We start from the raw sequence: 18,442 nt of genomic DNA, 5'->3' as shown, positions 1-18,442 counted from the left end.
AACAGCTTACAGGGCTTAGCAGCACTTCCAAAGAAAACACAGAAATCACTTGAAATATTTAAACATTTTCAGTTCCTGCTTTGCAAGCAGAGCTGGGTAAATAAAGGATATGAGCTACATGATGATATAAAAGTAAGTGGAAGGGACCAGAGCCCATCCGCTTCACCCCCTGCGCTCCTGCAACCTGTGCTCCTCCAGGACAGGATGGGGTAGAGCCAGGCTGTGGTCCAGCTCTCAGCCTGCCCCAGTCAGAGTCAGAAAGGCTGCAAGAGTTCACCATCAGCAGTGTTTTCTCCCCCCTACCCCAATCTGTATTCTTGTCTGGGGGACCATTATGCTGGTCCCAAGCTTTCACTGTGTGGTCTGATGCAACCACATCTCTGGTTTGGCCAGGGTACTGTGTGTTTAATCAAACCTGCACTGTACCTAACAAGGCTTGGCATCCAGTCCATAATGCACAGTGATTTTTAATGGAGCAGCAAGAATGAACCGATTATTGTACATCTTGTTCACAAGAGAGAGCTGGGAGCATGCAAATCAATGGTAGATCACTGCAACAGCTACAGTGTTTGGTCTGTCACAATCAGAGACACTACACAATCATGTGCAAAATCCTGGCATCAAAATTAATTTGCTATCTTTAATTACAGCTCTTAATCACCTATGGAGAGCTGGAATCTGCTGAGTACTGAGAAACAAATACTGTCATGTAATTGGGACTCAAGAATATGAGGGAATACCTGTCTCACCTGCGAGGGAATAGGTAATGAAGCAGGGGAATACAAATTCCTTGAAGCTAACCACTGAAAGGCATCAACTCATGAAATAACTAACAAAGCCAAATCAAGGCACAACGGATTTAAACTTCCCCTTGCTAACATTGGAAAGAATGGCAGAAGAAGGTCTGCAGGGTAAAAATACCAAGCGAACTCAGAAATCCCTAGACTGGGGAAAAGTAAATACCCACAGAAAACAAAAAGTCATCAGAACCCGAGGGGAGAGTAGGTAAAGCAAAATGAAATGGCAGTGAGATACATCACTGGCTAGCAGGCTAGCCTAATAAAATGGCACACTCAGAAAAGCGAGGCAAAATGTCAAGCTTCCCTGCAAAATGACAAATAAAATTGCAGTGACCTGATTTATACCTACATGAATGACTCAATTCAGTAGAAAGTATCTTGAAAAAGAAATAGGACTTTGTTAGGTAAGAATAAACTAGGGAAGGGGATGCTGTGAGATGCTACAGAGATCTGTATTTAACTTCTCAAACCAGACACCAGACAGTCCCGTGTCTGTTAAGGGGCTGCACATCTGTCCCTCTACCTCCCAAAATCTTAACTCTGCAGTGAACTGGCATGTCTGTGGGATCATGTATGGGAAATCATATGGGATGATCCTGTGGGATCACCACTGGAAAGGTCATTCTCACACAGACTGTAATCTCAGATGTCTAAAACTTGACATGACTTGAAGATGACACTGCAGGCAGCAGGTTGAAGGACTCCATCACGTAAGGTGCAGATTGTGAAGAACAAGCCAAACAGTGGTGAAACTGCTGAAACGCAAGTGTTTCAGGTTTCAGGGTGGACTGCAGTAAGCAACCACAAGCACAAAAGCTGTGCTATGTACACACATAATTTTGTCCTTTTTTGTGACTTACAGTGGGAAGAGTTGGCCAGAGACCTTCCTCTGCAACAATGTTCTATCAGAAAATACCTATAAGGGGTGTGCTGGGAAGAGGGGAATACAGGACTATGTTGGCATATGTATGCAGGGAGGTGCCGGGAGAGGAATTTCTCATCAAATACTCTCAAGACACAAATGAGCTTTCTAGGATGCGCAGGATAAAACTGTTATAATAGAGATTATGTTGTGATTTAATGTGACCAAATGAGCTGTTGAGGTAATTTTACCAAAATCAAAATGACATTAAGTCAAAACACAGAACACTATCAAAACAAGTTAGAGCAAAATCGCAAGTGAAATATACTGATGATTAAATATGCAGACAGGCATTACTGAATACGCAGGAGGAAATGGGGGACTGCCCTCCTCTGTTCATCTGATGATTTGGAATGTCAGATCAAGGTTAATTTCACAAGGATTTGGAGGGGATAGTAAGACAGTAAATGAAACTTAACTTGCAAGAGCTGCCTACTCTTAACTGAGAGCAATGTGACTGTTAAGGTCAAGTCAGGCAAAAGGTGTTTCCTTTCTGTAAAGGAGGAAATGTGCATGAGAAGATTTAGAACATGGTGTTCATTTACTCAACAGATGGGTTTCCAAACGGAATTAAGTTGCTTCTCAGCTATATGGTAACATAATGATGTGGATGACTAGAACAGTTGTATCCTTAACAGCGCACAGAGGAAATCCATGCTTCTGCAGTTGCGACAATGGTTGTGTTGACTAAAGATGTACCTGATCAGTATCAGATGGCACCAGTGAAAATGGCAAAATAAATTGCTATCTCCTTACTTATTAATACTTACTTATTTACACAGATGTCTAGTCTCTACAGCAGTTGGTGGCATGCAGTTTCACACAAAGCTTGTAGGGTTTTATACTTCAAATACTTCTCTTCAGAAAGAAACACTGACAGAGAAATCTCAATGGTACCAGTCTGCACAGCCCCAGAGAAGTGTCAACTCCTGCACAGAACAAAGCTTTTCCCCAGGGGAGATTTCAGGCTGAATTGAGACACAGTAAAGGCTGCACAGAAAAGCCACACAGAAGGTTCAGATTTTGATGGATGTACTAGCTGACAAAATAAAGCAGGTGTCTGAAAAGTATGTGGAGGAAGCAGTGGTTTTGCTAAGAAACTTCAAATAGATTGCTTGTGACTGACACACTGACATAGGAACTGAGTTCCTGGAACAAGAGGCAGCACAAACAGCAAACAAAGATGTGCAGTCCTCAACGTAAGGACATGGAGCTGTTGGAGCAAGTCCAGAGGAGGCCACGAGGATGGTCAGAGGCTGGAGCACCTCTCATACAAAGACAGGCTGAGAACATTGGGGCTGTTCAGCCTGGAGAAGAGAAGCTGCGTGGAGACCTCGGAGCAGCTTCCAGTGTCTGAATGGGGCTACAAGGATGCTGGAGAGGGACGCTTCATCAGGGACCATAGCAATAGGACAAGGGGTGATGGGTTCAAACTGAAACATGGGAAGTTCAGGTTAGATATAAGGAGGAAGTTCTTCCCTGTGAGGGTGCTGAGGCGCTGGCACAGCGTGCCCAGAGAAGTGGTGAATGCCCCACCTCTGGCAGTGCTCAAGGCCAGGTTGGATGGGGCTTGGATGACATGGTCTAGCGTGAGATGTTCCTGCCCAAGGCAGGCGGTTGGAACTGGATGATCTTAAGGTCCTTTCCAACCCAAACCAGTCTGGAAGTCTATGATTCTATGAAAACTTGGTAAGGGAAAAGGCAGAGCTGTAAGAATTGACAGTATCTGTCCAGATAAAGGGCCTGAGATATATAGAAAAGCAACTGGTATGAAGTCACCTACCCAACACAGTTGTTGTACTAGACTAATACTCCTGTACTGATTCTTGGTCTAAAAAGTGGTGACTGTAGAGACTCCTGTGTGGCAGCAGTCTGCAAATAGAGGTTCTGCAAAAGTAAATACTAAATATGTATATGTACACATGATGTAATCGTGCCAGCCCGGGTCCTCAGCAGTTCAATCCAGGGACTTTCAACCCAGTTTGGTGACTCGAAGTATTATGAATTCCTTTCTACCAATGCAGTTCTAGTCCTGGGTTTTCCAAACACTTCAGAGTATCTTTACCCACACCTGACATTAACAAACATAAATGACAAGTGTTTCTATCTAGGTAATTATTTTTCTTCTGTTGCATGTTTATGCAAGTTTGGTCCTATTTAAGCACTAAATGGAAAAATTCATGTCTTTTTCCCCATGGGCTTTTAAACTTATTTGGAGATGCTGATCAGCTTTTTTGCTTGACAGACTCCAGAAAGGTTGTTTCTGTAATTAAAGTGATAAAGAGAGATGCTTAATAATTAAGCCTACTTTTCTTTACTGATCTGCATGGGTAGACTAAATTTCAACATCGGGATTTGATGAAATATTTAATATCACATATATTCTGGGCATCATTCTTTCACCCCAGTCTTAGTGAACTATTTGTTATGATTATACTACTCTCTCAACCTAAGCAAGTTTCTGCTTTTCCCCTTGTGTCTGGCAAAATTACCTCCAGGTATTTAATTCAGATCCCTCCAGCCAAGGGAACTCTCTGAGTCTTCATCCACAAACCCAGCCATAGCTTCAGCTTGAATAACCTGTTAAGTAATTCTTGGGGATGAGGCTCTGATGAATATAGCAGGCTGCAAGACGTAAACTTTGGGATCTGTTTTCCACCTAAAGCCTCAATCCAAAAATCAGCAGGTAGGTACAAACTGATCTTTGTATCTGGGACCAACTGCACTGATTTATGTATGACTTCCGTAACATATACTGCACTCGGCATACCTTACCTTCTTTCCCCTGCCTGACTGCCCTCTGCTGGGTATGTCAGGACATGTGTTTCTGGGACATGGATCTTTCAACTGACTTAGTTTTTCCCCTTAGATCTACGCTGAAAGGGATGTGCTGGACTGGGAACCCCGGCCTTTTATTTTCTCCCTTCATTTTTAGCCTTGTTAGTTTTTAAGTGCTCCTTATTGAATGAGCAAAGGAAGGTTTTAGATACGGTTTCAATCAAGTGAACGTACTTGCTCGGGCCTAAAACAGGGAAGAAGAAATCATACTGAGGAATTTCTGCATCTAGTCAGTTACTGAATCAATCCATTGACTGCAGAAGCTGATGCTGGAACTCAGAATGACTTCAGGACTTTGGTGGAATGTGGCCCAGTTTTTAAACATTCACTCCTAAGTATTTTACAGAGCTCAGTGCAGAAATGCTTTCTGTGCTTTGCAGCAATAATGTACTCTTTGCTTATTAGGAGCCTTTGGGGATGTTGCTAGATAAGTGTGTTTTACACAAGCAGTTTACTTAACAGATGATCTCAGTGTGAGTATCAGCTCCTTGACTATTCAGAGTTAAGGAAGCTATTGCCTAAATGAGAAAGGACATTAGTGTCAGGAAACAGATAAGAGTTTCTCTTCCATGTGTTTCAAGGGCTCTTGGAAATAAAACAAAAATCCACAGTCACTTGAAGAGTGAATGGACACAGAGATTTCAAATCATTAGGAAATAATTCTTGAATACAAACATAATGAAGCTCAATTTTAGGACATAATTTTACAGAGGTATGTAGAATCATGAGCTGAGTGATTCTGATCTACATAGACCAGAACAGGGATGGCCCGTCAAGAAGGGGAAGTTCCACAAATAATAATGCAGCAAAAGCTTTAAAGTATTTGATAAATGATACATCTAACCTTCGTCTTTTTCAAGGTACGAGTAATGATTTGACCACATAAAAGCTGATTCTCACGCATTTGTGAGCGCTTTTTATTAAGCCAGGGCTGAACTCTGACTGTATGCAAGTATAGAACTGTGTAAAAATTAATCATAAAGATCATCCAGGAGGCACTGAACATTTGAGTGTGGGGCAGACACTTATTAATAAAGTTCAAAGTCAGTAAAACTCTTAACTCCATCTCAGTACCATCTATATTTTGTATAATACTTCAGTGTTTGCTTGAGTCAGGGTGAATTCAATGGGATTAGATAATAAACTTTAGTGTCCTGCTGAATAAGAACAGAGGTTTTAATGCAAAGATAAATATTTAATGTAATATAATGAGATCCTTAATAAGCAGAAGAGAAAGGAAAGCTACTAACTGCAGAAATCAGATCTCAAACTGAGGAGCAGATTGGCAAGTCTTGCCAGACTTACAATATCATCATTAAAGCCTGTAATAAAGTAAGATCAGCATGGAAGTATGCCTTTAGCATTGTGTGCAGGTAACACCATTTATCCTTATAAACAAACTATTTACATTTCTTTGCCAGAGAGAGCAATCACTGCAGAAGGAAAGATGAGCTACAGGAAAGAGTCTTGTCAATGGGCATGTATACGTGCTGAGGGCACATCCCGCTGCAGACGTGTTCTTCCCCGCTGTTACTCATCCTCCCACAGAGCTTCCACATCCCTGCCAAATGCCTCTGTTTCCTTTTGATGGAAGCCAGGATGTGTGAAGGGGAAAGGAGAAGAGGTAGGACAGGTAATGTCCAGACCATGGTGAGAGGAAATGTTCCCTTATTCCCAAGTTTAGCTACAGGATTCTCTGGCACAGAGAGCTAGGTGTAACACCGTCTGCCTTAAGTATACTTGCTAACTCACTGTTCACAACAAGGATGAGGGGATATACACCCATTTGGTAGTGATTGGACTTGATGATCTTGAAGGTATTTATACCCTAGTTGATTCTATGACTTGATTCTAACTGATTTTTCAGGATCCTTGCTAGGCTGATATTTGCTGGTCATCAGAAACACCTGATTTGACTTCTGATCCAAAGAACTCAATATTGAAATTACTGAGGTAAAGAATTAATAAGGAATGATACCGAAACAGATCCTTTTAATATTAAACACTTCAGTACCTAATGATTTTTCACCATTTCCATCTGTTTCTTCATGATACAAAAAGGTGGAGTAGACTTGCTCAATTTCAAGGTAAAATTCTATCGAGTGATGTAATTCTTAATAAAAAAGCTTGTGGAAAGGTTTAAATGGAAATATATATGACTATGTATGTATTTTATATATACACATATATATAATATGCTTCATGAGGCCATGTTTAAACATTCACGAGTCATTTATCCTTTAGATATCTTTTACCATTTTAGAGCCTAGTTCTGTAAAGTAATGAACGTTTCTCCTTCCTTTATGATCCATTGCTGCTGTTGCTTAGCCACTGATTATATCACACACAAACTTTATCTTCTCTCTTACGACAAATGTTATAGCCTGAAACAATTGCACCATATAGATAAAGCATTAAGAGTTTTGTGCAGGTGAAGAGCTCTTCCATTTCCCATACCACGATCAGATTGGCCTATTCCTACAGGACTGCAGCACTTCTACAATGAGAATAATAACCACCCTCTATTTCTCATTCTCTGACTATTGCTGATGAAAGAATGAATTGCATTCTTTCACACTTCACTATACAGAACGGAGCTGTTCATTTAACTGTTTCAGGAATCTCTGAACCATACAGATAAATGGGCTTGTGGATGAGCAGGGATTGTTCCACTGTATCAGAGGATGTGAGCAGCACTTAATTTGGAGCACTGATTACTTACAGATACATTATGCTAGGCTGATACATACAGAAACCTAGATGATGAGAAGATTTTGATTGACTGGCAGAGCTAACTAGGCTATATCAAAGAAAATGTCGGATGTTGAGTGTAGTTGCTCTCTATATTACTTGCCAATCCAATTCCTCCCAAATTACAAATACATTTGAATGTATCTAATTACAGCAGTATTTTAAGTAATAGCCACAGGCTTCCTCTGCCCCTAAATATTCAGAGCAGTCTTTACTTTTGTAAGTGTAGCAAAAGTACTACTGGAATGCAAAACGCACTGCAAACAACAGATATTACTTCATTTCAACTATTCTTTCCTTTGATGTAATACATTAATCCCGAGACCCAAAGAAAACCACTCCATTTTCCTTAATTTGGATTGAAATCAGGCAGTTTTGCCTATTTGAGATAACTGGTGGGCACAAACTATACAACTCCAGTAAGAGCAACGCCATCTTCGTGGTCTCGTATTTTTATCTTATTGAAGTCTTGCCCCTGTGCAAATGATGACACTGTGGCTCTAAACCTCTTAACAGCCCTTACGCTCAACAGGTCCCTCTCTTATCTCTTCTGCCTGATCTTAACCTGGAAACAGCAATCCTACTCCAGTACCTGAAGCACAACTGGCCTCACTGGAGCAGTTACAGACCTGTGCCACATTTCACGTTCTTAACTGAATTTGAAACTCTTTCTTTTAAGCTGTATCTACAGAAGATTTGCTTTATATATAGGTTGTTTATGCTTGTGTGTCGCAAGGCTGTCACTAAACAGAACTACACAGGACCTGTAGATTATTTTCTGTCAAGGTTTGCTCTTCTTCATTTCCCCTTCAGAGAACTTACAGCTCTCATTTCCAGCTTGCTGGATTCAAACCTGCAAGTCCAGAGAAAAGGTCCTCACTTCACATTTCACTCAGAAAGCACTGACCATGTTGAATCCACTGCCCATGGGAATATATTTACAGTGTCACAACTTGAGAGCACGTACGGGCCAAACACGTGCCACAAAGATGACATTTCCCCTGGGAAAAGGAATTCTGGCTTCTGTTCAGCCCTAGTTCATAGCTCATACAACCTTATTTGCACTGATGAGCATCAATAGGCTTTTCTCAGCACAATAGATCTGGATGATGCTGATGATTTCATTTGAAAAATGACTGGCCATGATTGTTTGAGATGATTGGTATATGCTATATTGAGAGAAGAATCCTGATTTGGGCTTCATATCCCATACACTAGGGACTGCATCATTTTCTTACAAAATATACCTCATGATAAAAGAATCTATGTGCATAAACCAGCCCTTTTTATTCCTTTCCCTATTCTAAAGTGAATTAATCCTCTGAATTACTGCTAGTAATTATTACATTACTGGATAATCACCGAGGAGTTATCAACTCACAATAAAATATTCATTTTCTCAGACTCACTAAGTTTGACAATCAAATTCTTATAGAAATTAGATCAGGGCCGTATTTTCCTCATTCTTCTTTAAGAAGACATTTCATTACCATGCAAATGGAAGTGCCTCTGAGCAGGCTAATAGGTATACGTGACATGTAACATGCAAACCAGGGTATTAAGTCACTCCACAATGTACACAGAAAGTATAATTCAGATGTGACTGGAAGTCCCATCGGTTTCGTGAGCTCTGCTATTTACACAAGGCAAAGTGGTGGGTGGATGACTACTGCATGTGCAAAGGCTAGAAAGAGTAATTGCATGAGATACTCTGCCTCATCCACAAAGAACAAACACTGAAAGGAAATGCACTTGGTAATTACATTAATAATGGGCAATTAATTTGACAGAAGCAAGCAGCCTCTTTGGAAATACATAATGTAATCAAAGCATATGTGGCCCAATTACTTGCATTTGTTTTCTTATTTAAAGGCATGCTGTGTGCACACACTACCACTAACTTTTAATACTTATTCTAGAAGAGACTGTAATATTCAACAGGCCAGGAGAACGCTGAAAAAGACCACATGTTTACTACTAAGAACAGACATGGACACTGAGCAGTTTAGGCAACTAAAGATTCACCTTCAAACCCAACATCTCAGGAACGTGTTTGTGTGGGGACGGCACAGAACCAGACTCCCACCTGTATCAGAAAGGATGCTATCAGCATCTGCAAAGCAGGCTTCAAGTTTAACACACTTGAAAAATCAACTCAAGCATGCAATTTTGGCATGTGAATACAAACCTGAAACTTAACAAACAACAGCCAAACAGCCAAGAACTGGGATTTTCATTACCATGAAGCTAATCTAAACCCATTATCACTCTCAAAAGTATGTTAAGGCAGACTGATCTTTCTGACATGCAGCTGTTTCTCTTAAGTGACTCAACATGGAGCTACTGGCAGCAGGCAGTCATTGGTTTCACACCATGAAAACACTTTCTAAAGACAATTCTGTTATCAAATGGGGTTATTTACCTGTCATAGTCTTGGCAAATCTCCCCAACAGCTACCAACGCTTTCAAGTACTCATTGGGTTGATAGGGGTGGATGTAGTGCAGTGAGCAGCTGTTCCTAGGATCACCATTTGATGCAGTGAAATCTATAGCTACCTGGAAAAGAAGAAAAGACAATGTGTTGTGGAGCTCCTCTGGGCCTAAGTATACCCACACCAACCATGTATCTTTACCAGAAAAGGTCTCTGACTGCCTTAAAGGTAATTTTATGGTGTGCTTCATCCAATTTTGATCAGGACAGCATTGATAAATATACTGAAAAGTAAAGGACAGCTTATCTAATATAAAATGGCATAGACAGGCAAAAATTAACTGCATTATTATTCCATGTGGTAAATTATGTTCTAATACAAATGAATGAAAACAACTATCTTTAGGTTCTCATGCTTAATTAAACTATTCCAGGTCAGGTGATGTTCAGGACATAAAAGCTTTGCAGCGAAAATGCCCTGAGAGAGTTAGAAGTCCTACTAAAACCATAAATCAGAACATCTTTGCTATTTTAAGCCTTATTGCGTCTGTAGTAATAGTAGTAGATACTGCTTGCTTCTTTGGGGTTGTACATCTAAGTATTAAATAACAAACCCTCCCAATTTCATAGATGATAGCAAGCTTAAAGGTGAGCTGCAGGGTAAAACTAACTGACTCCTGCACAGATTACTGTGTTGAAAAGGTTTACAGAAGATTGAGGGAAGTATTCAACGTGAAAGCAAACATTAATGAATCCTCTTAAAATTCATTTCTCCGTATTAAAATGCTCTATATACTTCTCACAGAAGATATACTCTGGCATGCATCCTTCTGTGATATGACTGTCATGGACCAGAAAGCCCTCTTCTGAATTTGCGATACCACCTTCTAGGAGTTCCTAAAGGAAGCACAAAGAAACCCAAAGGGTTTCATGAAGGGCACAAAGCTATTTATAAACTTCCTTATGACTTTGTCTAATGTCTTCCTCGAAAAATCCCCATTATACCTGGACATTCAATAGCCAAATGCACAGAGTTCAGTTTTCTAGTGCAGTTGACAGCTAAGGGCATTGCTGAAGGCTGCAAAAAGAACTCTGAAGTCCCAGCTTGCCCCTGCATATGTGCAGCTTCCCCAGCTGGAGCTTCTGATTGGCACAGGAAGATTATTTTATGCAGCTATAAAATGAAAACGGAACATGGAATTTTGATTTTCCCTTAAAAAAAGGAAACAAACGAAACAGTCCTCTGGAAACTGACTTCGTCTTGCTAAAAACTAAAAGGGAAAAACAGAATCACAGAATAGTTAGGGCTGGAAAAGACCTTAAGATCATCCAGTTCCAACCCCCCTGCCATGGGCAGGGACACCTCACACTAAACCATATCACCCAAGGCCTCGTCCAACCTGGTCTTGAACACTGCCAATCATCCTGTGTCAACCCAACATGGCTTTTCCCCACTGTTCCTGGTTTTCCACCTCGAACTCTGAAACTGAAGAGAAGCATTTTTCACAGGGCTCTGGTTAGCTTGGAAATCCCTTCATCACCTTGATGAACTATGAACCTCACCACATTTCAGTCAGGAGACAGGAGCTTGATTTGGCTTGCAAATAAGCCTTTCAGCTCTGTTTCCCTACTCACTGCTCATGCACTGAAGCAGAGAGCCTGTTTTCCACATCAATCTTTCCTCCCCAAATGACAGCTTGATTGAACATGAGTAAATCAACGGGAAAGCTCTCCTGTTCTCCCTTGCATGCACGTACGTAAGAAAGCAAGCAGTGGTTTGTGAAACCTAAGCTAAATCCACAGACACTTGTATGGATTAGCTTAGTTTTGGGACACTTCCTAACAAATCTTAGCCAAGGTGTGCATGCTGTCTTAAAAGGATGCATATTTCTTCCTTCATGGCTGTTAGCCAGGGCTAAATGCTTTTGATCTGACACCAAGAGAACAGTGTAGGTATAAGAAGCAGGTTTCATGAGCTTGAAGAAATATCTGTGGCTTGGGTTTGGGAAAGGAAAAGCTCTCCTCAGAACAAGCTTCCTCTTTGGAAATGGTCCTTGTAGTCAAGATCTGCTGAAAGGCAAAAAAAATGCCCTCATTTCCTATGACAAAGCCTTTATGAATATTTGTTCTTGGATGCAGCGTGCTGGAATTTATCCAAATCTCTGTGTGATTCCCAAAGGGAGGTCTTTCATGAAAGATGACTGCTGTTACTTGCCACGATTCCAAAACAACAAGGCAGAGCTCTGCTCTTCTACATTAACTAGCAGTACCAAGGCCTTGTGCAAATACATAAGGTAAGGATTTCTAAACCCTAAGTTAACGTATCACAGGAGTTAGGCTAATATCACAAGCGAGCTAATCTTGTAGGCAGCAAAGTAGGAATCTTTCTTACAGTGTGTACATTTGATTTTTATCAGTTTATCTTTAAATGTATCAGTTCCAATGTACCAGTCATCTTCCTACAGCTAAGTAAGAACATAACATAGCAATAACTACATTCTTAGTATTTCTTTTTTTCCCCTCAGCCCCGTAAAGTGGTGATTTTCATTGCACTGAAAACATCCTACATAGCTTGGACCTCCTGCTAGATCTGTCAGCAATGAATCAGCCTGCCCAATACCGTGACCTGCCTGAGAGAGAATCTTTCCAACATATCTTTCTATTACAGTTCCTTTTGTGCATGTTACACATCCTTTCTGCTGTATTTCCTAGAGTGATGAAAATGTCTTCTGACTACAGACCCCTCTGCACTGCCAACTTCTGAACATTTCTTCTGCAGCAGGGAACACTGATAAGAGATACAGGGCCTTGCAATAAGCAGTGCTTAAAAATAGCGTACTGGAATCAGCACTATTGATCTCTATAGATGAAAGCTTCCTAATAAATGGTTTTAAAGTGAAGGAAAAGTTTACTTTCCTTTTGCAGAGATGTTCTTTCTAACTACAGACTACACTAGATGTACAAAGCATCCCAAGAACACACAGCATGATGTTACCAAAGCTTTCATTAGTGCCTTAAATTACCAGGTACATCATACTACAGCTTTTTGTTACCAAATGGATGCCTAGCATCCCAGTTTCCCTCCCTCAGCAAGTGCCCTTTCAAATCACAGTTGTATCGTACTGCCTGTACACAGCATGAACTCAATAGCAATGTCATTAGTATGAAGACAACAATACACACACAAGGAGACATGTTTCAAACAATTCCAGATCTATTCCAGTTAAAAGAAATGGAAATCTGGGAAGGTGGAAGGAATAGGCCTCCTCTATTCAGTGGTCTGAATTAACCAGATTATGACTTTGTGAAAGGGAGGTTATATGATGTGTGCAGAAAGCACGGCAGCATTGAATATCCCCTGTAGGCTGCAACCTTTTGCTTCAGTGGCCACTGGAAAATCTCTGCTATGTTTCTGGAAACAGCAACACATCATACAACCAATCCATGCTATCATCACTGGGGACTGGTGCAAATGAAGCAGGAGGAAGTAAAATATGCAGAGAGCCAGCTTGTGATAATCTTTAAGTAGAAACCACTATGTTGTGCATGAACAGAGCTACAGGCACAGAGACATCCACAGCGGCTTGCCCTGAAACCATGTAGGTTGAAAACTGATAGTGCTGAGTTTACACAATAGTGTAGCTGGTGGGTTTACCATTGAGGGCAGCAGTTAACTGAGGGCTCTCTGTGGTTCACAATACAATGGATTTTTCATTTCCTTTAAGTACTCACTGCCTGTCCTTGCAGATGAGTTTACCCAAGTTTCCTACTGTCAATGGTTTTGTTTCACTTCAGCAAAATGGAATGTTGAAATAGTAAAATACAGCAGAAGCAATACTATCCATTTTAACCCATCCTAACACTGCAGTTTTCAACCTGTGATTCACAACCTACTAGCAGGAAATATGCAACAAGTAAATAAAAGGCAAGCAAATTGCCATGACCCTTCAGTGCACTGTGTAATAAAGATGAGTTTGAAAAGCACCACTGTAACATCAGAATATGTATATCCCCAGACACCTTCTAATGGTCCTGTGCTTGAGCTAGAGTTGTGAGAAATGTATATTAACCAGCCTTTGCATTTGCTTAAGTGCCTTTCCCAATAAAAAATTGCTTTTAGATATTAAAGGTATTACTGCCTTTTTGCGGATGACCTTGAACACATCAGATAACTGAGTGCTTCCAGTCATATATTTAGGGAGGAAATGTCAGGAAAGATAAATTAAAGGGGTTTCCAGGGACTGGTGAGTTTCAGATTTGGAAGAGAAATGGGCATTGCAGGCATGAAGAAGCTGGGGGTAAAGTGGAGAGGTAATTACACAAGCTGCTTTGCTTGAGAGAAGACAACCACAAAGACCTTTGTCCACTACAGCAGGTATTTCCGGCAACACCCAAACCAGGGTCCTCAGTTCTGGGTGTTCTCCAGTGAGTCTGCGGGCTGCACTGGCAAAGTGCATGTTCTACACCTCAAAAAGTGGATCTGTACAGAAGATGACAATCCACTTCCTCCTACAGCTGCTGGAACGAGGGACAACAAAAAAAGCTTCCCGTTTTTGTCAAATCTTTTTGGAAAATGAAGGCCTGTCTGGAAAAATTGAAATGGAACATTTCAGTAGCATCCGATGTTTGATACGTGATACGTGGGAGCAGCAACAGGGCAAGGTGCTACAGGACAAGAAAAGATCTCCAGAAGAAGAATATTACCTTGGAGCATTAGATTTTACCCCTGTAATTGGGATATACCAGACAGGAACTGAGCCCAAATACATGTATGAAAAATACTATTACATTACGATTATTTGGAAATACAAAATATTGTATTTCTATTTATAGGGAGCTCCACAAATCATTTTATCCCCTGTTCCTTGAACTTAATAGCTTCCGAATTTGCTCTGAATTACAACTGTGACCCCTTGTAGCACCATCTTACTGTTGGTAGCTATGGTTGAGGTACAAAACATCAGCATGACTGACACAGAGAGGTCCCTGACTGGACTGTCTCTCTCTCTCTGTGACTTTCTGTATGGCACTGTTAGAGGGTAAACAACTTACTTTAATAGAGGACTCATTCTGAAAAAGAAGGCTGGCCCATAGGACTGACGAGCAGGACACCTACCTTTAAGTGCTTCAAGAGAGGTGAGATTAATTCCCCTCCTTGTGACACAGCCCGAGCAAGGGCATTTAAACTGCTTGTGAACAGAGGCTCAGAAGGAAAGGCCAGTCAGCACTGTCACAGGGGCTAATTTAGTTCTCCAGCTTTTGAGACCTGGTGTAGCTCAGGTGAAATTGGTGGGACTATACCAGCCTAACTTGTCTTTACTTTTTGCAACGTGACTCTCATGGCTCAAAACATAAAACAGCGTTAAGTAAGAAAAACATAAACAGCATAAGTAAGAAAAATCTTACTGCATTAGCACAGTTTTATTTTCCACACTTAATACATTTTTCCTCAATAATTTAGCCAGGAATGGCACGGAAGAATAATTTCTCTGTGAAAGTAATGAGTCAGGATTCCCTTTCTCTAAATGAGTTAGAGAAGTAAGACACTTACCGTAAACTGTATTTGGCAGCCTCCCATGATATAATCTAAGAAAGAATGCATCTTGTGGATCTGCAGACAAGAAAGCAAGATATTCAACTTAGCTGTGCATTTCTAAAGCATCAGAAGACTGCCTGAAACAAAGTAAGTTAGAAGGAGGTAAGGGACCAACTGAAAATAAGGGAAGGGAAGAAAGTGTCAGATACAGTTTGAGACAGAGACACAAATGTAAGAGGTTAGTACTGCTTACTCCATTGCACAACAGCAGGGATAGGGCAAGAGAAATGAAAGAGGAGAGCTGGGGACAGTCAGCTTACTTTTAGAACTGAAGTCCTCCTCTTTACTTTTTGTAGAGGATCAGTTTCCATTGCTATTATTCTACGGGAAGTTCTACTTTATAGTGTACACTTTCAAGCACCATTAAAATACATTGCAGAGAGTGTAGTGAAGGAACAGCCAAAGAGCAAAACACAGATTTACCTTGCACTGGTTAAGGATGACGATGCCTGAGTTCTTGTAATTCTTCTTCTTTGCTTTGTACTTGGGGTTAATGCATTCCCATTGTACCTGTGAGAAACAGCAGTCACTGCTTGAAGGAAAATTTATGGACAAATTGAATAATCAACACAAGTGGCCCTGTCTGAGTTCCACAGTTGACTAAATCCTGTCAAGTAATGGTGCACACAGAACCAAAAATGAAAACCATTAACTATGCAGAGAATGGTCTTAATAGAAAAAGGCCTGGGGCAGACAGCTCTCTTTGAACACATACGTGGGGACACAGCACTGAGAGATCCATGTTCATGTGCTGTTGTCCTCTAGTCTTGTAGGGTAGGGCAGTACATAAACAAGAGTGAGACTCTTCTGAGGTCATTTAAGAGGAGCAAAAAAGAGGGAACTTAATACAAATTAGAACACTGGAGGGAGCATCCTGATGCATTGTATTAATTACAACAGTGCCGATGCAGACACTGGTGTTTTGTATTAAACTCATGATGGGAAAAAGTCTGATCAGAGATCATCTCGCTCTCCCCTGAAAGAAAGCAACAGTTTCTTCTTTAAGTCCGATAGTAAACTAAGAAGTTAACAAACTCATTAAACACCGCACAAAGATGCAGTTAATGAATTACTTATAAAGTTGAAAATTATCCTGAGGAATAGATTAAAACCCTTTTTGAAAATGTTCTGATTAGTTTTATTCACAAACAGTCAATTCTACAGCCCTATAGTCCTATCTCACTACTGAAATACACTCTCTTGTACCCATCATAACAGCTCCCAGGACCTCACACATTTCCACTTCGAGTGTTCTGCCCTCCCCTGGCTCCAGGCAGACTGACAAAGGCAAGTTTTCAGACCCTGACCTCTAGCATCTACAACATTATTCATGCCTCTTACTGCAGGCGGAAAATGTACGCTTGCACATGCAAGTATCTATCGGCATTTGTAAATCCAGATTTTTATCTGTAATGTTCCACTGAACATGGTTAGGAGCATTACTATTTCCTGTTTTGAAGTGTTTCATGTGTTGGGAGAAAACGTGATGCTGGGTAACACTAAGAATGTATCTCCACAGGGAGCCAGGATGACCAATTACCTAAAAAAATCCCTATTATGACATTTTGAAATGAGACAGATCTGTCCTAAATCTTACAATATTTTGCATACAGTGAAGACCTTCTCACATGTTACAATACTTTGTCTACAGTGAAGACCTTCTTACATGTTACAATACTTTGCCTATAATGAAGGCTTCCTTACATGTTACAATACTTTGTCTACAGTGAAGACCTTCTTACATGTTACAATACTTTGCCTATAATGAAGGCTTCCTTACATGTTACAATACTTTGTCTACAGTGAAGACCTTCTTACATGTTACAATACTTTGTCTACAGTGAAGACCTTCTTACATGTTACAATACTTTGCCTATAATGAAGGCTTCCTTACATGTTACAATACTTTGCCTATAATGAAGGCTTCCTTACATGTTACAATACTTTGCCTATAATGAAGGCTTCCTTACATGTTACAATACTTTGCCTATAATGAAGGCTTCCTTACATGTTACAATACTTTGTCTACAGTGAAGACCTTCTTACATGTTACAATACTTTGCCTATAATGAAGGCTTCCTTACATGTTACAATACTTTGTCTACAGTGAAGACCTTCTTACATGTTACAATACTTTGTCTACAGTGAAGACCTTCTTACATGTTACAATACTTTGCCTATAATGAAGGCTTCCTTACATGTTACAATACTTTGCCTATAATGAAGGCTTCCTTACATGTTACAATACTTTGCCTATAATGAAGGCTTCCTTACATGTTACAATACTTTGCCTATAATGAAGGCTTCCTTACATGTTACAATACTTTGCCTATAATGAAGGCTTCCTTACATGTTACAATACTTTGCCTATAATGAAGGCTTCCTTACATGTTACAATACTTTGCCTATAATGAAGGCTTCCTTACATGTTACAATACTTTGTCTATAGAGAAGACCTCACATGTCACAATACTTTGCTTATAATGAAGACTTCCTTACATGTTACAATACTTTGTCTATAGAGAAGACCTCACGTGTTACAACACTTTGCCTATAATGAAAACTTCCTTACATGTTACAATACTTTGTCTATAGAGAAGACCTCACATGTTACAAAACTTTGCCTATAATGAAGACTTCCTTACATGTTACAATACTTTGTCTATAGAGAAGACCTCACATGTTACAATACTTTGCCTATAATGAAGACTTCCTTACATGTTACAATACTTTGTCTATAGAGAAGACCTCACATGTTACAATACTTTGCTTATAATGAAGACTTCCTTACATGTTACAATACTTTGTCTATAGTGAAGACCTTCATATAGGATCTGAGGAAAGTGTCTGAGCACATAAAACTATTTTTACCTTATGAACAGTACCAGAAATTCCATTGAGCTTCAAACCGTTGCCTAACAGCACGTACCTGGATGCCTCTGAAATACAGACTTAGAGGTTTTGTCCAGTGTCCAAAAAAGGAAGGCAAAACATATGGTTTTGGAGCAATATGAGACCTTCTCCGCACGGAGCAAGAGGAGTATGTTCTTCACTCTGTTACTGGATATGGGTGGCAGAGTGAAGAATGGGAAAAGACAAAGAAG

At 40.3% G+C, this 18,442-nt stretch overlaps 1 protein-coding gene across 1 annotated transcript in view; it reads right to left on the bottom strand.

Annotated features, from left to right (window-relative positions):
• CPNE4 (copine 4) overlaps positions 1-18,442 on the bottom strand; it is a 175,498-nt gene that overhangs the window by 26,061 nt on the left and 130,995 nt on the right. The window contains exons 8-10 of the mRNA XM_061464554.1: positions 15,762-15,848; positions 15,294-15,353; positions 9,734-9,867 (exon numbers count right to left, since the gene is read on the bottom strand). Coding sequence (XP_061320538.1) covers positions 9,734-9,867; positions 15,294-15,353; positions 15,762-15,848 — 281 coding nt within the window. The remainder of the gene's footprint in view (positions 1-9,733; positions 9,868-15,293; positions 15,354-15,761; positions 15,849-18,442) is intronic.

Source organism: Pezoporus flaviventris, unplaced genomic scaffold, assembly GCF_033815535.1.
Source record: "Pezoporus flaviventris isolate CSIRO_AGI_PZ_B2104156 unplaced genomic scaffold, CSIRO_AGI_Pfla_v1 ptg000037l, whole genome shotgun sequence".
NCBI classification, from domain to species: Eukaryota; Metazoa; Chordata; class Aves; order Psittaciformes; family Psittacidae; genus Pezoporus; species Pezoporus flaviventris.
This window is presented reverse-complemented; position numbering and strand designations above follow the sequence as displayed.